The 22,715-nt window shown below is 41.4% G+C and overlaps 1 protein-coding gene and 1 pseudogene across 9 annotated transcripts in view; one reads left to right on the forward strand and one right to left on the reverse strand.

The window, feature by feature from the left end:
* Positions 1 to 18,972, reverse strand: part of LOC115102304 (ankyrin repeat and SAM domain-containing protein 1A-like) — a 119,938-nt gene extending 100,966 nt beyond the window's left edge. For 7 of the 9 annotated variants that reach the window (XM_065005427.1, XM_065005424.1, XM_065005428.1 and 4 more), the window contains exon 1: positions 18,571 to 18,971. In XM_065005427.1, the coding sequence (XP_064861499.1) occupies positions 18,571 to 18,746 (176 nt within the window). In that variant the 5' untranslated portion in view covers positions 18,747 to 18,971. Of the gene's footprint in view, positions 1 to 18,570 lie in introns of all 9 variants that reach the window. The other 2 variants (XM_065005426.1, XM_065005429.1) reach the window with 2 other exon arrangements.
* On the forward strand, positions 14,192 to 21,580 carry LOC115102305 (transcription initiation factor TFIID subunit 11-like; annotated as a pseudogene).
* Positions 21,581 to 22,715: the final 1,135 nt, after the last annotated feature.

Here is a 22,715-nt window from a genome sequence, read left to right on the forward strand (position 1 = left end):
AAGGTAAATGATTTTATTTGAATGCTTTTCTGGTTTTTGTGAAAATGTTGCCTGCTGAATGCTAACGCTAAATGCTACGCTAAATGCTACGTTAGCTATCAATACTGTTACACAAATGCTTGTTTTGCAATGGTTGAGAAGCATATTTTGAAAATCTGAGATGACAGTGTTGTTAACAAAAGGCTAAGCTTGAGAGCAAATAGATTATTTTCATTTTATTTGCGATTTTCATGAATAGTTAACGTTGCGTTATAGTAGTCTGTAGTCTGTAGTCACGATACCGGATCCGGGATGGCTCGACGCAAGAAGTTAAGAAAAAAAAGTTTTGATTAGTCATGGAAATAAAACTACTGAAAACAAATTTGCTCCCTATTTAAAAAGATGGAGAACAAGCTATTAAGGAAAAATACTGGTGTTTTGGTGCAGGTACAGCCAACTAATAATACTGCAAATATTGTCAAAACAATACGATATATAGTAAAAGATAGCAGGATCAGCAGCGCCAGGCACCACTGATTCTGATATGTAACACTATCTACTTCCCCCCCATCACTATCAGATACACTCCCCATCCAACCTGACAGAGCTTGAGAGGATCTGCAGAGAAGAATGAGAGAAACTCACCAAATACAGGTTCGACAAGCTTGTAGTGTACCAAGAAGATTTGTAAGGCTGTAATCGCTGCCAAAGGTGCTTCAACAAAGTACTGAGTAAAGGGTCTGAATACTTATGTAAATGTGATACATTTTATTTTAGAAATTAGCAAAACATTTATATATCCTATTATTGCTTTGTCATTATGGGGTATTGTGTGTAGATTGATGAGGTGAAAAAACAATTTAATCCATTTTAGAATAAGGCTGTAACGTAACAAAATGTGTAAAAAGTCAAGGGGTCTGAATACTTTCCGAATGCACTGTATATTAATGAATAGGCAGGGCCATCTTAAATTCTGGTATTAGGCAATGGACTGTTGATTCCATATGAATATTCACCCTTTTCCTGGTTATTTCTATGGCCTACCTATTCACTCAGTGTACAAAACATTAACCATCCTAATATTGAGTTGAACCCCCCTTTGCCCTCAGAACAGCCTCAATTCGTCACAGCTTGGACTACAAGGTGTCGAAAGCTTTCCACAGTGATACTGGCCCATGTTGACACCAATGCTTCCCACAGTTGTCTCAAGTTTGCTGAATGGTCCACCACCCAAAGGCCATTCTTGATACACACAAGAAACTATTGAATGTGAAAAACCCAGCAGCGTTGCAGTTCTTTACACACTCAAACTGGTGCGCCTGGCCTACTATCATACACCATTCAAAAGGCACAAATCTTTTGTGTTGCCCATTCATGCTCTGAGTGGCACACATACACAATCCATGTCTCAATGGTCTCAAGGCTTAAAAACCCTTCTTTAACCCGCCTCCTCCCTTTCATCTACACTGATTGAAGTGGATTTAACAGGTGACGTCAATAAGGGATCATAGCTTTCACCTGGTCAGTTTCTGTCATGGAAAGAGGTGTTTGTAATATTTTGTACACTCAGTGTATGTTTTAGTTGCTTGACTGGTTACCCCTACTGACGTCAAAGTCCATTGTTTCAGAATGCCAAACGTCCTGAACGCTCAAAAGTACTTTACATATCTTAGGTTTGAAATTCATATTGTTTATTTTTTTAGGGATCAAATGTAATGTAATAATGCTTTTACAGAATATAGAAACCATCGATGACTTTTGTATCAACATTTAGTGCCTATACAGGGACACGTGTTTTTAGGGTACAACATACTTCAGAAGTACCTAGAACTCATATAGGCTACATACAAATTCATTTTAAAAGATTCATATTTCCTGGTGCTCCTAAATGTTGTTGCGCTTCTAACTTTTTAAAGTTGGGAACACCAGTGCTACTTAGTTCCAGCGAAGGGAAAGCTTAACACTACAGCATACAATGTCATTCTAGACAATTCTGTGCTTACAACATCGTGGCAACAGTTTGGGGAAGGCCCTTTCCTGTTTCAGCATGACAATGTCCATACAGAAATGGTTTGTCGAGATCAGTGTGGAAGAACTTGACTGCCTGCACGGAGCCCTGACCTCAACCCCATCGAACACCTTTGGGATGAATTGGAACGCCGATTGCGAGCCAGGCTTAATCGCCCAATATCAGTACCCAACCTCACTAATGATCGTAGCTGAATGGAAGCAAGTCCCCGCAGCAATGTTCCGACATCTAGTGGAAAGCCTACCTAGAAGAGTGGAGGCTGTTATAGCAGCAAATGAGGGACCAACTCCATATTAATGCCCATGATTTTTGGAATGAGATGTTCGACGAGCAGTTGTCCACATACTTTTGGTCATGTAGTGTGTTTGTTTTTAGTAACGGAATTGTTAAGCAGAAGGAAATGTTTCTTAAACTTACAGAAGGCATGTAAGCAATGTTGTCTCTAAGCTGATCGAATCAATGCAACATACCGAAACAAAACAAACCATGCCAGACTTAGTATGCAAAACTAAGAGATTTTTTTTGTAGGCAAAACGCATCGGAGTAGGATTCTATTGCATTGACAGGCAGGACTCAGGTCCATACTCTACACAGACCAATGCGCCATAACCAATCTGAGCTGCAGTAGGCCTATATGCAAATATACCATTGCCATATATGGATCTGTGCCATTCACTTTGAACTGGACTGTGTATGCAGCATGAGTGGTCATGAGTAGATGTGCTTGTTTTCAGATCAAAGCGAGAGCTACATGTACCGACCTGTGCACATTTATTCATATTCATATTCACATTTGCTAGATAGTTAGTGAGTTATTAGCACAGGTATAGATAATGTGTAGTCAGGAATGGGGGAGTGATTGCTTCCTACAAGAGCCAAAAACATGTGCTTTTCTAGCCATCTTTAAAAAGTGCATCAGGTAAATAGCTTTTCTTGTCTTAAAGGGGCAGTGCTGTATTTTGAGACAGGCTTGAAGAAGCTAAGTAGCCAATAGGCAGAGGGTAGCTTGACTTGTCTAATTCTCTGTAATAATGGTATGGGAATAATGATGCATTTTATTTTGTGAAGTAGTTTCTTGCATCAAACACCACAACAACATTTTCAGTCACCTTTTTTATTTTATCTTTATTTAAACTAGGCAAGTTAGTTAACAAATTCTTATTTAACAGTCCCTCCAGGATTACGCGATTCTGCAATAGCATAATTCAATGCAGAATCAACCAATGAGCACATATTATGCGAGCTCGCAATTTTGACCAATCCTGCACTTTTAGTGCATAAAAGGGTTCAATCAAAAGGGAGTTCGTAATATTGACCAATTACTGCACTGTTACTGTGCAAAATGGCCCAATCCAACCACACATCAAAAAAGTTTCTCCCCCCTGACCTGTCAGCGTATTCTCGTGCGAAGATGTGTGATTGTTGATGGCCGACAGGCAGTACAATGAACAGAAATCAATCTCATTTGCCAACAAAAATAACAGCTAAACAATTAACCAAATGATTTTGGAAACATGAGAAGGTCGACATTCAACAGTCACTTCGAATCAGCAAAGCACATGAGAATGTCAGAACAGTTCCCACAGCAGCTGCAGATCACCATGACTGAAGTAGTAGCAGGGAAGACTGTGGCAAGCTCTGAAAGAATCAAGGTGAGTGGTGTTTTACTCAAACTTTTACTCTGCTAAACTTGGCGGTCGGCTAAACTTGGCGGTCGGCTACACTTGGCGGTCGGCTACACTTGGCGGTCGGCTACACTTGGCGGTCGGCTACTCTTGGCGGTCGGCTACTCTTGGCGGTCGGCACTCTGCTCTTCCCAGTTTGTCAGATTTGCCATTTTAAACTCTGTAAAACCTAATACAGATCACAAAAGCACAATCTTTCTGGATTAAAAAAAAATTGTAATACCGTTATAAAAATACATATCAACCACAATACTCTATTTTTACGTTTTCTGTGCTTTATCTTCCTAACGACCCTTTCAGAAAAATACAAATCACATTCAAGTATTTTGAAGACAATTTATGCGAAAGAAATATCAACCCTCAAATTGAAAGTGATCAGCTTTGAATCTATTTGGTTTTTTTTGTTGCGAGGGAGAGAGAGAGTAGGAATGGGAGGTGCATATGGGAGGTGCATCTCATATTTATAGAAAGCCACAAGCCTGATGGAGAGGAGAGGTGTGTGTGAGTGAATGTTTAATTGTTTTTGTATTATGTATTCTGCATAAAATCGTCCTAAAACTGAGCACATACGACTTTGTATTGCTTTATGTGAAATGAACGTGGAAAAAAACATTGCAAAATGTATCGCAGAATTTCAGAAAAGCTGCAGCAAAAATCAAGCATTTTTGGCCACAGAAATCACCCAAAACTGATTTACAGTGATGGCCTACCCCAGCCAAACCCAGACGACACTGGGCCAATTGTGCTCTGCCCTATGGGACTCCCAATCAAGTCCGGATGTGATACAGCCTGGATTCAAACCAGGGACTGTAATGACGCCTCTTTCACTGAGATGCAGTGCCTTAGACCACTGTACCACTAGGGAGTCGTTCTCTAAAGGACAAGTGGATAAACAGGTTAATGTCAAGCTCTACATGTTTCTTTTTCAAACGTCTCATGGAATGTAGGCTACATTGAAAACCACACATTGGCTGCTACTGTAGGCTGAATGACAGAACAGCTACAGTGGGGAGAAAAGTATGTGGACCCTTTGGAATTACCTGGATTTCTGCATACATTTGTCAAAATGTGATCTGATCTTCATCTTAGTCACAGCAATAGACAAACACAGTCTGCTTAAACTAATAACACACAAATGACTGTATTTTTCTTGTCTATTTTGGACACATAATTTAAACAGTCACAGTGCAGGTTGGAAAAAGCATGTGAACCCCTAGGCTAATGACTTCTCCAAAAGCTAACTGGAGTCCGGAGTCAGCTAACCTGGAGTCCAATCAATGAGACGAGATTGGAGATGTTTGTTACAACTGCCCTGCCCTATAAAAACACGCACAAAATGTGAGTTTGCTATTCACAAGAAGCATTGCCTGATGTGAACCATGCCTCGAACAAAAGAGATCTCAGAAGACCTAAGATTAAGAATTGTTGACTTGCATAAAGCTGGAAAGGGTTACAAAAGTATCTCTAAAAGCCTTGATGTTCATCAGTCCACAGTAAGACAAATGGCCTATAAATGGAGAAAGTTCAGCACGGTTGCTACTCTCCTAGCCAACCAGCAAAGATAACTACAAGAGCACAGTGCAGAATGCTCAATGAGGTTAAGAAGAATCCTAGTGTCAGCTAAAGACTTACAGAAATCTCTGGAACATGCTAACATCTCTGTTGACGAGTCTACGATACGTAAAACACTAAACGAGAATGGTGTTCATGGGAGGACACCACGGAAGAAGCACCTGCTGTCCAAAAAAACCATTGCTGCACGTCTGAAGTTTGCAAAAGAGCACCTGGATGTTCCACAGCGCTTCTGGCAAAATATTCTGTGGACAGATGAAACTACAGTTGAGTTGAATGAAGGAACACACAACACCATGTGTGGAGGAAAGAAGGCACAGCACACCAACAAAACCTCATTCCAAGTACGGTGGAGGGAGTGTCATGGTTTGGGGCTGCTTTGCAGCCTCGGGACCTGGACAGCTTGCTATCATCGACGGAAAATGATTTCAAGTTTATCAAGACATTTTGCAGGAGAATGTAAGGCTATCTGACTGCCAAAAACATTTGGTTGAGTTTATTGCTGTCAAAGGAGGGTCAACCAGTTATTAAATCCAAGGGATCACATACCTTTCCACCATACACTGTGAATGTTTACACGGGGTGTTCAATAAAGACATGAAAACGTATAATACTTTGTGTGTTATTTGTTTAAGCAGACTGTGTTTGTCTATGGTTGTGACTTAGATGAAGATCAGGTCAAATTTTATGACCAATTTATGCAGAAATCCAGGTATTTCCAAAGGGTTCACATCCTTTTTCTTGTCACTGTATTTCCATGTTAAAATGTTATGGGATGCATTTGCTCCATTGTTTTTGATAGGAGGCCACTCTTGTAGGCCTACATTAAGATCAAATAGCCAGAGTAGCCTACTAGACCACTGTTAAAACTAACAAAGTAAGTACAGCCTCAGTGTTCAAGGTAAACTCGTCGGAAGTTATCACAGAATTTTTACAATGTTCAAGTTTACACTCAGCAGACCTGAAATCGCTCAGTGCCCCCCAAAAATTGAGGCAACATTGCATCCAAGTATGTTTTTATGTATTTGTAATACCTTCTCTGGTAGATGTTTTCTAAAGACATCTATTCCATCTGTGTGACAAAAAACAGAAACCTTTGCTTATTCCAAATTTGTAGGAGCAAAAATGGTAGAACATTTTAAATATGCCTTAATTTCTCAAAAATATAGAGACTATTAGCTTTCATTTGACATGCTCCTATGAACTTCACATATTGGTGGTCATTGGTCCTTATAGATGGAACATTCAATTTATCCTGGAAAGCACACATTTCTTTACCACAATATTGCATACAGAAAAGAAACGTCCAGAGCAAGAGCTAACAAAGCTCTCACTTAACAAGCAGTCCTAAAATCTCTCACAATTAGATTTTTAGAGGGGAAGAAAATATATTTTAACAAGAGAGACATCCTTGGCCTAGAAATAGTAACCAACACCTTACAGCCGATAGGGAGTAGGAGCAAAATCCCTGCATATAATAGTTATGGACAGTGGCAGCCTGTCAGGTTTAGCTCATTAGCAATCAGTTAGTTGACAGCTTTAGCTAGTTGGTTGTTCATTCAGAATATTTTTTACCATCATTTCAGCCTGTGTGTATGGCTGTGTAGCATGATTGAGTCTTCATGGCACATGAACAGCTCTCAGTGAGCGTCTGTTTCACACAGCATCTGTGATGCAGCAGGAGGTGAGGATAAACTGCTTACGCCACATGCCGCTCTGACAGCAGAGCATGTTAATGGGCCAAAAGAAGACACACTGGTGCCAAAGAGATGGAAAAGAAAGATACATAATTTGAAAGACGAGGAGGATCAGATGGTGTGAGAAAATAATTATTTCAGCATTTCCCTCAAACAGGCTGGCGTTTACTGATTTCCCAACAGAAGCCATGGCAGTAACTACACAGCCCTGCCAATCTCACCCTCTATGCTATATCCCAGGGGTATCCAACCTTTTCTAGAATGAGTGCTACTAAAAAAGTTTTTTAAAAGTGTCACAAGCTATTTATTTCTCTCTAGCTTTCAAAAAAGGCACATTCAACTTTTTTCCCCTGCAACCGTTCCCCGAGTGTTTAGTGTAAAATAGAAAGTAGTGCTGGGGAACGTCTCTGCCGAGTTATTTTCAGGTCTCTCCAGAGATGTTAGATCGGGTTCAAGTCCGGGCTCTGGCTGGGCCACTCAAGGACATTCAGAGACTTGTCCCGAAGCCACTCCTGCGTTGTCTTGGCTGTGTGCTTGGGGTCTTTGTCCTGTTGGAAGGTGAACCTTCACCCAGTCGGAGGTCCTGAGTGCTCTGAGGCAGATTTTCGTCAAGAATCTCTCTGTACTTTGCTCCGCTCATCTTTCCCTCGATCCTGACTAGTCTCCCAATCCCTGCCGCTGAAAAACACCTTCAATGCTGCAGAAATGTTTTGGTACCTGTCCCAGGATCTGTGCCTTGACACAATCCGGTCTTTGAGCTCTGCAGACAATTCCTTCAACCTCATGGCTTGGTTTTTGCCCTGACATGAACGGTCCACTGTGTGACCTTATATAGACAGGTGTGTGCCTTTCCAAATCATGTTCAATCAATTGAATTTACCAGAGGTGGACTCCAATCAAGTTGTAGAAACATCAAGGATGATCAATGGAAACAGGATGCACCAGAGTTCAATTTTGAGTGTCATATTTGCTTATATTTTTAAAAACCTGTTTTCACTTTGTCATTATGAGGTATTGTGTGTAAATTGATGAGGAAAACAATTCATTTAAGAATAAAGCTGTAATGTAACAAAATGTGGGGGAAAATGAAGGGGTCTGAATACTTTCCGAATGCACTGTACCTGCTCAAATAATGGTTAAGAAACAACACTAAAAGGGGGCCCTATAAAACCAGGTGATTTTCCCCAAATTCTGTTTCATATTTATCCACATTAGGTTCCCAGTTTTATTTTTCCTGGTTTTAGATTTTTTGTTTTTCACTCAAAATTACAATTGTTCATAGAGAAACAACTAAATTAGATGTTTTGAATCCATATCAATGCTTAAATCACATCAAAATACATTATATTTTTTAAAGTGTAGAACAAATTGGTTGTTGAGTGTGACATCTAATGTGCCAATCTAGCGATGGTTCTGTACTGCTGCTGCAGTACAGAATAATTGATACAAATCATATACAGTACTGTACAGTAAGCCTACGTTGACATTGGGGTGGCAGGTAGCCTAGTGGTTAGAGCATTGGACTAGTAACCAAAAGGTTGCTAGATCGAATCCCCGAGCTGACAAGGTAAAAATCTGTCATTCTACTCTACTCAATACTTATTTTCCACCATAATTTGCAAATAAATTTATTAAAAATCCTACAATGTGATTTTCTGGATGTTTTTTGTCTGTCATAGTTGAAGTGTACCTATGATGAAAATGACAGGCCTCTCATCTTTTTAAGTGGGAGAACTTGCACAATTGGTGGCTGACTAAATACTTTTTTTGCCCCACTGTATGTTGTATGCACAGAGAGGTGTGGGGAGAGAGAACAAGAGAGGTGGAGAGAAAGCAGTAGAAACAGATCCACAAAGAATTTGAAAACAAACCCAATTTTGATAAACTCCCATATCTACTGGGTGAAATACCAGTGTGCCATCATAACAGCAAGATTTGTGACCTGTTTCCACAAGAAAATGGCAACCTGTGAAGAAGAAATACCATTGTAAATACAACCCATATTTATGTTAATTTATTTCCCCTTTTTTTTTTTCTTGAACTATTTGCACATCGTTACAACACTGTACACAGACATATGAAATGTCTTTATTATTTTGGAACTTCTGTGAGTGGAATTTTTCCTGTTTATTTGTATTGTTTATTTCACTTTTCTTATGATCTACTTCACTTGCATTGGCAATGTTAACATATGTTTCCCATGCCAATAAAGCCCTTCAATTGAATTTAATTGAAAGAGGACATGATTTCCCAACAGATCAGGAAGTGGCAAATAAAAAATAAATGTCTTCCACCAGTCAACATCCTGTCATCCAGAACACTGAAGAAACCTGCTCTAATAACAGTGTATCTATCCATCAATGTTCACATCAATATGATAGTAGGAAGTGCAAATAGACTCTGGAGAATACAGATTAGCTTGGTTTGTTCAAGACAACCATTTTAGCACTGACATTTCATAATATAAACAGACTTCCTCAAATAAAATAAATGAGACTGAGCTTGGAAAAGCAAGAAAATGTCAGCAAAGCAGAAGTTAATACGTGCTAGGGCTTAAAATTGGTGGCCTGTGTACATTTTATTGAGGACAATTATTTCTCTCTCCTGACTTCAGGTAAAACATGTTTGAAGTCTGGGGGTTGGCTGGGGTCCCAGCAGGTGGGCAGGAGACCGCTGAGAGCAGCAGGGAGGGAGAAGGAGACAGAGGGAGAGACACCAGGCCAGGGAGACCATAACTTCTGGGGCAGGAGTTCCCTTGTTGCCTGGGCTCAGAAACACGCCTGGATGAAAGTGTTACTGTATGTCTCTGGAACTAGTTATAAACAGACTTTATCAAATACTAATGGACACATTACGCCACACAAAACTCTGTCTCTCATATCAGGAGGACACACATTTTGTCCTCCAGTGCCACTGAGGTTATTCACTGTGTTGGGTGGAAGAAGGGTCATTCAAACAAACACATCATAGTGGAGAGTTCATTAGAGGTGTCTGTTTCTCTAGTGAAATACCAGACTCACAGTCGAGAAGCGGGTCCCTTTTCTGTTTGTTTTAACACAGTAACCGCAGTGGGAACCTATAAATAACACTGGTTTCTGTCGGGATCCAAGTTCTTATCTGGAACTAATGCGCTGTAGTTTTCTTGTCAAGATTAGCTTCTATTTCTGCCTTCTCATTTTGGGCAGAGAAAATAACAATGGAACAGTTGAGACTTAAAAGTTTTGTGTACTTGTCTTTCTGGAAACTACCCACCCAAATCGCAAAATCTAATTTGATAACCCAATTGGGGGAGGGTTCTATTCTGTTTAGGCCCCCAGTCCACAAAGATGATCATTTTAAGGCAAGGACTTAAGCTAGCCTGTTTCTTACATACAGTCCTATTCTTTGTTTTTTTTAAAGATGAACAGTGAGCACAATCAAAGTTATGCAGTGAAACAACCTGCAGTTGAAGTCAGAAGTTTACATACACCTTAGCCAAATACATTTAAACTCAGTTTTTCACAATTCCTGACACTTAATCCTAGTAGAGGTTCCCTGTCTTAGGTCAGTTAGGATCACCACTTTATTTTAAGAATGTGAAATGTTAGAATAATAGTAGAGAGAATTATTTATTTCAGCTTTTATTTCTTTCATCACATTCCCAGTGGGTCAGAAGTTTACATATACTCAATTAGTATTTGGTAGAATTGCCTTTAAATTGTTTAACTTGGGTCAAACGTTTCAGGTAGCCTTCCACGAGCTTCCCACAATAAGTTGGGTGAATTTTGGCCCATTCCTCCTGACAGAGCTGGTGTAACTGAGTCAGGTTTGTAGGCCTCCTTGCTCGCACACACCTTTTCAGTTCTGCCCACACATTTTCTATGGGATTGAGGCTTTGTGATGGCCACTCCAATACCTTGACTTTGTTATCCTTAAGCTAACTTGCCACAACTTTGGAAGTATGCTTTGGGTCATTGTCCATTTGGAAGACCAAGCTTTAACTTCCTGACTGATGTCTAGAGATGCTTCAATATATCCACATAAATGTCTTTCCTCATGATGCCATCTATTTTGTGAAGTGCACCAGTCCCTCTTGCAGAAAAGCACCCCCACAACATGATGCTGCCACCCCTGTGCTTCACGGTTGGGATGGTGTTCTTCGACTTGCAAACCTCCTCCTTTTTCCTCCAAAACGATGGTCATTATGGCCAAACAGTTCTATTTTTTGTTTCATCAAACCAGAGGACATTTCTCCAAAAAGTATGATCTTTGTCCCCATGTGCAGTTGCAAACTGTAGTCTGGCTTTTTCTTATGGCGGTTTTGGAGCAATGGCTTCTTCCTTGCTGAGCAGCCTATCAGGTTATGTCGATATAGGACTCGTTTAACTGTGGATATAGGTACTTTTGTACCCGTTTCCGCCAGCATCTTCACAAGGTCCTTTGCTGTTGTTCTGGGATTGATTTGCACTTTTCGACCAAAGTACGTTCATCTCTAGGACACAGAACGCATCTCCTTCCTGAGCGATATGACGCCTGCATGGGGTTGGTCCCATGGTGTTTATACTTGCGTACTATTGTTTGTACCGATGAACGTGGTAGCTTCAGGCGTTTGGAAATTGCCCTAAGGATGAACCGGACTTGTGGAGGTTTACAATTTTCTTTCTGAGGTCTTGGCTGATTTCTTTTGATTTTCACATGATGTCAAGCAAAGAGGCAGTGAGTTTGAAGGTAGGCCTTGAAATACATCCACAGGTAGACCTCCAATTGACTCAAATGATGTGTATTAGTCTATCAGAAGCTTCTAAAGCCATGACATTTCTGGAATTTCCCAAGCTGTTTAAAGGCACAGTCAACTTAGTGTATGTAAACTTCTGACCCACAGGAATTGTGATAGTGAATTTATAAGTGAAATAATCTGTGTCTGTAAACAACTATAATTTGTTTTTCAACAGGAAGAACAGCCAAACACACGTCCAGGCTGTGTAAGGGCTATTTGACCAAGAAGGAGAGTGATTGAGTACCGCATCAGATGACCTGGCCTCCACAATCACCCAACCTCAACCCAATTGAGATGGTTTGGAATGAGTTGGACCACAGAGTGAAGGAAAATCAGCCAACAAGTGCTCAGCATATGTGGGAACTCCTTCAAGACAGTTGGGAAAGCATTCCAGGTGAAGCTGGTTGAGAATGCCAAGAGTGTGCAAAGCTGTCATCAAGGCACAGGGTGGCTACCTTGAAGAATCTCAAATATAAAATATATTTTGATTTGTTTAACACTTTTTGGTTATTACATGATTCCATATGTTATTTCGTAGTTTTGATGTCTTCACTATTATTCTACGTGTAACTATTTTTTTTTTTATAGCTTACAGCAATGATAATCTGCCACTGTCACATGGCAGGGCCAAGTGAGGCCTCTTCACAGAAGCATCTCTCTGTCTTCACCCCCACATCTGTGGAATTCATCATGGGTAAAGGAGGCCCGCCACCTACCTCTATTAGCCTACTGCTTTCTCCAGCTTTTTCTGACAAGACAAACATGTTGATTGTAAATCTTACATGGCCTCACATTCAGACTGTCATCCCAAATTCAAATACTTTAGGAATGCCAACACATGGGTGTTAGATTTTACAGCTACCACATCTTTCTCCTAGATGGAACCAAAAAGAAGTTCAGAGATCACCCTTCCATCCCCTGAACGTGACACTCACAGCATGCTGTTAACCAAACTTCTAACTTAGCTCTTAGCTACTGGAGACACTACCTGGGTGCCAGGCATTCTACTGAACTACCATTTAATTAGCATTCTCTTCCTGGTTCACCACATGCCTGGGTGGGTAGTGTCACATTGCTGTTAACATTACACTACAGACAGATTCTAGGAATGCATAAGTGATTCCTGCAGAGAGCTCTATGGTCTGTGGAGACACCATGGTCTCTTGAGTGGCTGAAATGACTTTAAAACTGCTAGATTGGCTCTCGGTTCCATAGCAAACTATGTAGAATTACTGGAAATTGTCCTCTCAGCTCAGTGGAAAAATTTGTAGAATTGCAGAAAACATGCATTACAACAGCAAAATTCTCTCCGCCGCCAAGATACCTTTCTAGCTAATAGGCTATGTTAGGAGTTTACACTTCCTCTTCCAAAGAACTGTGGGGAAGTTAAAACAATGAAACTTTCTACCAAATCTATCCATTTAAAAATGCATGACTTCTACTTGCCATTATTATTCACCTGATAAGACATTTATTTTTTGGCTAACATGAGGGGGTCCGGTCCCTGGGTTGCCGGTTTGCCTGTGTGGGTGTCCCTAGGCAAGAAAAGTTTGAAAACCCCTGGACTAAGCTAAAAAAAGAATGTGCTAACAAGGCATTGGCTATTAGGTCTCAAGCTGTTAGCTAGCAAGTTCCATTTTCACAAGGGTGGTCCAACTACACAGGGACCGACCAGAAACCCTACATGCAAGAAGATTTGAGTGGAAGCACAATTCACTTTCTGTGACCGTTGTTGCACAATTGCAGCTTGGGGCTTATTATAATCACCACTCGGATTTGAGCAGAAGAGCTGAGCCTGGCTGGCACACACATCTTTCCTCCCAGTACCTTCCTCTGTGGTTACTGGTTAGGACCCATCTGACGTCTGTACTCTGTAAACTCTGTCTAGGCTACATATTTCTTCAAATGTGTTTTTTATGCATATTTTAGCAAAACAAGACCAACAAACCTGCAGAACTTAGGGGCCTCAGTGTGTATGTAGCCTACACTCTGGGTCACTCAGGGCAGGAACTTAATTCAAACTTCCTAAAACCTCATCTGGCAACAGGTCCTGTCCCTTGACCACTTCCCCACAATGACATTTCACAAATGGTGACAGAAGCTAAACGGAAGCTTACATTTCAGTTGGCCTACTTGAACAAACTAATCCCGACTGCCACAGTATCTAGCTACAAAATAGCCAAAGTATATTCAGCTTTCTTGACTGAGGACCTACAGTACTATTAAAATAATCCATTTGGAGAAAAGGGAATGCATTTAAAAAGGTATGTTGTACCACTGCACTGAAAGCTCTCTTTTTCCATTAGGACACTTAGTCTAGAAAAAGCCCAAACTGTTCCCTGGGGCCTGATAAATATGAAAAGGGATCCTCTCTGTGCTGTGTCAATGGGACAAAGGAGCTGGCTGTGAATTTAGGAGACAACACACAACCCTTCATCTGGCTAAACTCTGAGTATCAGTTCAGTCAGTGCTGCTCCACGCATTCCTCTGTTAATTTCCCCACAATGGGCAGGCCAGGCTCTCTCTCTCTCTCTCCCTCTCTCTGGCCTGCCATGGGCTCCGTTTACCCCTGCCTCCAGGACCGGAAACCAGCAGCTGGGGTTGTTTGGACAACCTGGGACAGGAAGTGCCAGAGAGGAGCTCTTCCAGTGGACCTCCGGGATCGACACGGATCATGGGGCCAGAGTGAGATGTGGGCAGTACGTTGCAGTAAGTGTACAGTACACTATTTGTAAAGGCATAGCTTGAAGTGAATGTATGACACAGTGCTTCACCACTTCTGCTTCTTTGTTGATCTTGAGCCACTGGAATAAACCACATCCATTGACACATAGAACATGTGATAGGGCCTAGGCTATTGTAGAGAGGTTTGCACCGCGGCAGTAAAAAGGCCATATAAGCAATCTAAAATAACAGAGGTAAATTCTATTTAAATGGAAGTCAATTCAGGAAGTGAATTGATATTCAACTTGTCAACTGAATACCACATGTTCTGGCATTGACTGGCAGTGGCATGTCATTGAACCCAACCCTGGTAAACAGGAAAGCCTTATCAGGCGTCAGTCTGCTGCTGTTCAGTCGGGAAGGTTAGTATTGATGCTGAGAAGGTAATGTTGACGCCTTGGGCTCCCTGTCTCTCACTAGGATAGCTGTGGGGAATGCTATCCAGTGTCATTCCATCCATTTCTCTTTCTGTTTCAGAGTAACACAAAGCACATGTGGGGGGGTTCTGAACATGAAGGGCTCAGTGTGTGTTCAATTGCATCTTCCATTCAGGTGTTCAGGAAGAGCAGACATTCTGCATAGGAAAAGCTGTGCTCCTGCCTGGCTACGAAAACACCACAAGTCTCAACATGTACTCCATTCCATAGGAAGAATGGCAAAAATTCTGCATAAATACAACACACCATCACCAATGCTGACAGATACTGTGTGAATACAAATCATGTTACATGCATTGTGCAAAGAAGGACAACTACCTATGCTGTGCCTGTGCTAACATATGTCAGTGTAACAACAACCTAGATGGATTTTCTGGAAATAATATTGCTCAATGTCAAATTTCTACATCAGTTGGAACAACAACCACATTTTGCAGGTGACGTAGTTCAACATGAAAGTTGAACAGGCACAGGTGTGGGCCTAGGCCTAAAGATCACTTATTTTCCACCATGAAAATAAGCCGAGCAAGCTGCATACAACACAGGCCAACCGTCTTTAGTGAAAGAACTCTATTGAACCGATGTCTGAATCAGTATGGTAATTTCACAGATGCTCCTAAACCAGGGGAGGGTCAAACTAATTTGACGGAGGGCCGAATGTCCGCGGGTTTTTGGTCATCAATTAAGACCTAGACAACCAGGTAAGGGGATTTCCTTCCTAATTAGTGACCTTAATTCATCAATCAAGTACAAGGGTGGAGCGAAAACCCGCAGACACTCGGCCCTCCAAGGAAAGTGTTTGACACGTGCCCTAAACGTATTGTCATTTTCATTACATGCGCTAAATCAAATGTCACAAACAATAGAAAATCTCCCCCTGGGCCACTTGGGGGTAAGCATAGGCTACATGTCCATACTTCCGTATAGCTCATATATACACAGAGGCAATGCTAACAGTATATTTGAAAAGCTAAAGATCTCATAGATCTTCAGAAAAGTGGATATTACTAGGCTGGGGATATTCAGTCTATAGACCATCAGTTTATTTATTTCCAACGAGTGCTAGACAAACATTATCTAAGAGGATGGTTGCCAGCCATTGATTAGGTGAGCTAGACCAGGGAGCTTCAAGTTCCTTGGCGTCCACATCCCTAAGGACTTAACAGGGTCCACACACATACCTGCACAGTCTTGAAGAGGGCATGGCAGCACCTCTACCCTTACAGGAGGTTGAAAAGACTTGGCATGGGCCTTCAGATCCTCAAACACTTCTACAGCTGCACCATCGAGAGCATCTTGACTGGCTGCATCACCACTTGGTATGGCAACTGCACTGCCCTTGACTGCAAAGTAATACAGAGGTGGTGTGGACAGCCCAGCAGATCACTACGGCTGAGCTCCCTGCCATCCAGGACCTCTACAATCAGGCGGTGTCAGAGGAAGGCCTGACGAATTGCCAAAGATTCCATCTACTCAAGCCATAGACTGTTCACTCTACTACCGTCCGGCAAACAGTACTGGAGCATTGGCACAGCTTCTACCCCCAAACCATAAGACCCCTAAATTGCCAGACTGCTAAATAGTCAATAATGGTACCCGAACAATCGGCACTCACACTCTTGCACTGACTCTAAGCACACTCACTAGACTTTATATACACACACACACACTACAGTGTCACTCCTTCACACGTTCACACACATAACACACAGGCATACCGACACCACAACCTCACACTCTTTTACACTCATAATTTGCTGCTGCTACTTTGTTCGTTATTTTACTCTTTTACCCGCCTTCATGTACATATCTGCCTCAAATACCTCTGCACATTGATCTGGTACTGGTACTCCCTATATATAGCTTCATTCTTGTGCATTTTATTTTATTCCTCGTTATTTACTTTTATTTATTTATATTTTTTGACTCTGCATCTTTGGAAAAGGTTCGTAAGCAAGCATTTTACTGTAAAGTCTACACCATTTGCATTTGGCCCATGTGATAAATACAATTTAATTTGATACAATGGGCTCATCATTCCCTGTCCACCCACAGATCTGTAACAGACAAGCAGGGATGGAGGCAGCCTTGAATGCATCATGACATCCCTGAATTGGATTTCCGATTAAGAGGGTTTCATGTAATTAGCTAGAGTACATTCAGTGTAGTGTATAGCCTGTCATGAGTAGCACAGTGACACATCACCTAGGGGCTTTTAGCAAACACTTGTCTCAGCCATGGGACGTATGCACCTCGATGAGGCTTTTAGGAGGTTGATTGACAAGGCTGCTATGCACCTGTGTGTGGCCAGCATTCTAATTTCAAGTGGTTTATCTAGTCCTAGTGTTTAAAACAGGAAATAATGGAAAACCTCTCTCGTTGGGCATGTGTATTGTGGCATAGACCTCAAGAGAAATATGTTCACAACATGTTCTTCCACTACCCCAACAGCACACTGCCCTTCTCTTGTTGACCAAGTACGCACCATAACATAACAACAATGGCCTCTTTAAAATGCACCTTGAGTTATGTTACGGAGTACACAAAGGGCACCACTGGTCCCAGAGCAATTACTAATAGCCTAGGTCATTGTGTATTCCCTTCCTCCTATTTCTCCTGCAACCTTTACCTGAAAGGGCTGTAGAGCAAGTGTCACCAAAATTAGTCTCTCTGACATTATTTCTCACTACTCTCAGTGGGCATTCCAAGTGCACTCCATCTATCTAATCCCAAAAACACAAAATGTGTTATTTATTTAATAACCTTGAGCAAGACAGACTGAAGTTTTTTTTTAAGTAAAAAAAGTAAAAAGTAAAAAAGAGAGCATGCAACTGCCCAGTCCACCGACAAACTCAATTCCTTCCACTTGCTAGTAGAGACAAGTTTCGGGAGGACATGGTGCAACAAAATGTAGGGGGAAGAATCATGAACCATTTTACTCACATATCCTGTTTTATTGCGTTTTTCTTGGTTTATGTAAACGAATTTCACCGTGGCATACGAAAATGAATGGGTCTGGCGTCAAACATTAATAGGCATGTAGCCTATTGGTTAGAGTTGGGCCAGTAACCGAAATGTCCCAGAATTGAATACAGAGCCGACCATTACCACAAATCTGTCGATGTGCCCTTGAGCAAGGCACTTAACCCTAATTCCGTAATACTATGGCTGACCCTGTATAGAACAACACATTTCACTGCACCTGTGACAATAAAATAAAATAAAACATTTTTATAATTATGCTAGGGCGTTCGTAGACTATTTTTCTCAACGTTCCAAAATGTCTAGACAAACCAAAAAGCATGTGAGTAGTTTAGCTTCCCACACAAACAAATGACGACTCGAGGTTGCAATCTACTACATATGAATATCTTGAATATGTAACGAGTTTTATGTTGCATTACATTTATTTATTTTTCACTGACGATCATCTAACAAAGAGGCACTTCATTGCGCGTGCATGGCTACGTGAACATGTTATTAAACATGGCGAAGCAAGGGTACACTGCATGGATGCAAACTAACAAATGAATAGCTGCTGCTGTTATTGCAACCGAAATACAATAAACTGATTACTCCGGGAGGTTGTTTACTGAACGTGGCTGTGCCGTTTACAACGTGCCCATGCACCGACGTTCCTGTTCGGAACACCTCGCGCTCTGCCTCCCATTCATCCACTGATCTCCCCTACCTGAGAAGGCTGGACAGCGGGTGAGAAGCATTGTGACCACTGATATTGCTGCTTCCACCAGTCCCCGATGATCCACTGCCACTTCCAGTCGATTGTCGTTTCCCAGAAAGAAGCTTTTCCACAGCGGTAAGATTTCCAGTGCGCGCCGCCTCTAGGAGTTCCTGCTCCTTCCCCATCTCGGATAGAGTAGGGGGATAGAACACGGGAGAAAAAATCCTTTGCGGTCCTCTACCAATCTCACAGGCGTACTGAGGAAAACAATGGTTCCCTGCACGACTGGATCACTCTCCCAGCAACACAATTCTCCAGGATTGTTCTGATCTCCCACTGTAGCTCCGGGGAAAAGTTTCGTTCAGTACCACGGAGCAAACTTCCTTCGCCCAGTCTCATGCGCGCGTCACTTCCTCGAAACTGGCCCTAGCTGACGTCGATCAGTCATTTTTTTTCGTAATTTCTAATTTGTGATTATTCTATTACCAATATGCACAAAATATATCTTTGTACTAAATACACTAAGTGCACAGTAAGTACACTGTGCATGTGCACATGGTTGTACATGCAATAATCAACTATGTTGGCATCCTTTTTCTCTCCTTTAAAAAAACTCTAGGATCGTTAAACACAAAATATATGTGGGTGCCAGAGTTCAATGTATATTCCACTTAATAATGGAGGCTATTGACATATTGATATAATTTAACTTCGATTACCAAATTACATTTAGCCAGAGCATCATCTGAAAAAAAGCATAGTATTTTATTTCCCATTGACATGCCAAGCATTATGACTAGTTGAATGGAAGTACTCAACTAAAGCACTGGACAAAATATAACTGTGTGTGTATCTTTACTCAACTGACAGAGAAAAGACAACTATAAACAAAGTCGCACATTGTTTTCAGTATTCTCTCAATAAAGACCAATGAAGTTGGAAAGGAGTTGTCACTAGTTACCACAAGCACAATGTCCAAATTGGCTATATCGTAACAAATCTTGAAAATAAAAATGTGGTTTTTGGTTTTAATTTAAGGTTAGGGTTAGGCGTAAGGTTAGCAGTGTGATTAAGGTTAGGTTTAAAAAATACATTTTAGAAATGGGCGGGGTTTATGATTTTGTGGCTATGGTGACGACCCGGGAAAAGGAAGTGGATTTGAGCAGCAGCTTCCGACCGCGAATGTTCTACATTCAAAACATTTTTCTTTCGCGCTTTTGCTAGTATTTTACTAAAGCAGCTAACCGTCAATAAACGAGATATACTGAGTTCCACGAGGCTAGTAAGTGAGCGTAGTTAACGTTAGCTGTGAAGTAATTATTTAGCTAGCAGCTAACTAGTTTGTTTCTGGACTCGACCATTGCCGCTTTGACTGTTGCATAATTATAAGTTCGGTTGGTGTGGTAAGATTTCAAATGAGCTATGGCAGACCCGGCTCTGATAAAGACTGAATCCAACTCTAAGATATCATTGGCTGTTGGAGAAAGCCCTAAAACCGAAGACACTTTAGAAGTACCCGTGACCTCGGATGCAGACACTGAAGATCCATCCTCACAATCAATTAAGTGTGTTGTTGGAATAACTATAACTTATAAAGAGTGTCGTGATATAGAAAAAAATTGCCCCCCAAAGTACTGGAACCCTACAACAACCTCACAACAGAGCTCACTAGCCTGACTCAATATATAGTTATTATTTGTTACATCTTCCCTACAATCCTCTGTTTACTTTGCATGACCTGCTGAAGGACTCTATGGCTGGAGATGAGGGAACCGCAGGTCACCCTGCTTCCAAAAAGCTGAAATTGGAGCCTGAGAAGAAAACGGAGAGGTGCCAAAAGGTTGACGAGGATGACATACAGAAGATGCGGTAAGATTAATATATTCTACATTGTATTAACAAAGCGTTTGTGGTAACTGCATTTGTACATTAACATTTCCCCCCCGTGTTGTCCAGGGTTTGTCTCCTCATTGTCTGAGGAGCAGCTTTAACTGCTATGAGATGTACAGACGATCTGCCTTCCCTAAAGCTGCTATGAAGAAGGTAAGACCTTTAGGCAGTTTTATGTAAGATTTCATCAGAATCGGTTCAATTTCAATAAGAAAATTCACTGATGCATGTATGCTGTATTTCAACATATGTTTATCTTTACCTGGTTGATACAGCTGATACAGTCCATCACAGGATCCTCAGTCTCTCAAAATGTGGTTATCGCCATGTCCGGTATTTGCTGGAGAAATAGTGGAAGAAGGTGAGTAAAGGACATCGCTGGGTCAATATTGACCAGATGAGTTCTTGATTGTCTTGCATCTCCACCAACAAAGACTTTGAGGCATTTTTGACTACTCTACGTTCTTCTGTTTGGTCCTGCAGCTGTGGATGTGTGTGAGAAGAGGGGAGACATGCCTCCCCTGCAGCCCAAGCACATGAGGGAGGCTAAAGAACAGAGCAGATCCCCAATATAAAGCACAAGAACATTCTCTTCCACTGAGCCACTCATGCCTTGCTGATTATAGACGGACAGAGCCAAGTAGGGATGTAGTCCACCTTTCAGATGGTGGCAACTTACACCACTTTATCATGTTCATTCTCTCTATTCCAATGTCCACTGGCATGGAGAATGTCTGGCCATGAAGGCAAATGCAGTATACTGCTGTCAGGAATAGTCCAACTCCAAAGTCAACCTCTGTGTTAGTTGAGGGTATTTCTTGGATATACTTGTCAATAATAGAACGTTGGATGAAAATATTAGATCTACTTAGTGTTTGTATATGTGACGCTTTATTATTTGAGCTGAAGCATAAAGCTGAAAGAATATCCAAAATTGGTCCCATCTAGTGCCTCATGGAAAAAAATGTTTTAAAACAGAATTTGGGTCAGTAGCTGACATATTTCAATAAATAAAATGTATTATCTTCTCATTAATGACAGGTAGTCTCGTAAATTGAGTTTGTGTGTGTGCATGTTATAGGACACTAACCTCAAGCCTGCTCTCTGACCAATAAATGTGTAAAAACCATACTGTGTAAAGATCAGTCACCACCCTACACTAGGAGAATAGACGGCACACAAATAAAGGTTGCGTCAATATTTTATCACTTAGAAAAATTCTCACATACTAATTTGGTTCACAGAACCAAGTTTACATAAGTCTTATTGAATGACATTAAAACATCTTGGGTGAGGAATTCTAAGCAAATGTTACACAAATTTGACAAAACACAGTGTCTCAACAAATGTATCAGGACATTATCTTCTCTGGGATGATTCTCACTGTCACACTAAGAAAGTGCAATTTCCAGTTAATGTACCACCCTTAAAAGTGCAAATAATCCATTTGATTATTACATGTACACACTCACTCCTTCCACAACAATGAGAATACTATATTCTTGCTAAGTCATTCTAATAACTAAAGGGACAGCGTATGCCAGGCCCACCCCCTCATGCATGGCACTATTTGGCTGGCTCAGGGCTGTTGTCATGGTAACCCAGATCAGTTGAAGAGGCAGCAGAAGTGTAACTTGACAGGCTGGCCCCTGTGAAGAGGAAGCTGGCTGGGGGCTGAGTGGTCACCCTGCTGCGGATGGAGAGGGTTTACAGAGTTGTTCTAAGGAGGGGGTGAGCATGGATTTTAGTCAGTCATACAACTACAGCTTTTCTTCCACATCACTTACAATAACCAGGTTTAGACGGATTGACTGACAACGTCAAGAAAATGTGCGTGCATCGATATGGCAGGAAGGCGTGCATTATTATTCTGAAAGGTCAGATGGCAGCCTCTTGTCATTGTTGCTAGCTATGTGGGAAATCAAATGTGTCTCGTTTCAGCTAGTATCACAGATTATCCATTATATTGACCAGATACTCTAGTGGCTGCTCAAACAATTAAAAGTCTTCAAAAATGGAAGGCAGTTGGGATGCGGTGGGACCATTCTAGCCAATGAGCGTGCAGATATTGATGCCTTGATAAGCTCCTTTCCTGAGGACGGCTCACCTCTCACAGTTCTGGGCGACTTTAACCTCCCCACGTCTACCTTTGACTCATTCCTCTCTGCCTCCTTCTTTCCACTCCTCTCCTCTTTTGACCTCACCCTCTCACCTTCCCCCCCCTACTCACAAGGCAGGCAATACGCTCGACCTCATCTTTACTA

The sequence above is a fragment of the Oncorhynchus nerka genome, linkage group LG20, assembly GCF_034236695.1.
Source record: "Oncorhynchus nerka isolate Pitt River linkage group LG20, Oner_Uvic_2.0, whole genome shotgun sequence".
Lineage (NCBI taxonomy): Eukaryota > Metazoa > Chordata > Actinopteri > Salmoniformes > Salmonidae > Oncorhynchus > Oncorhynchus nerka.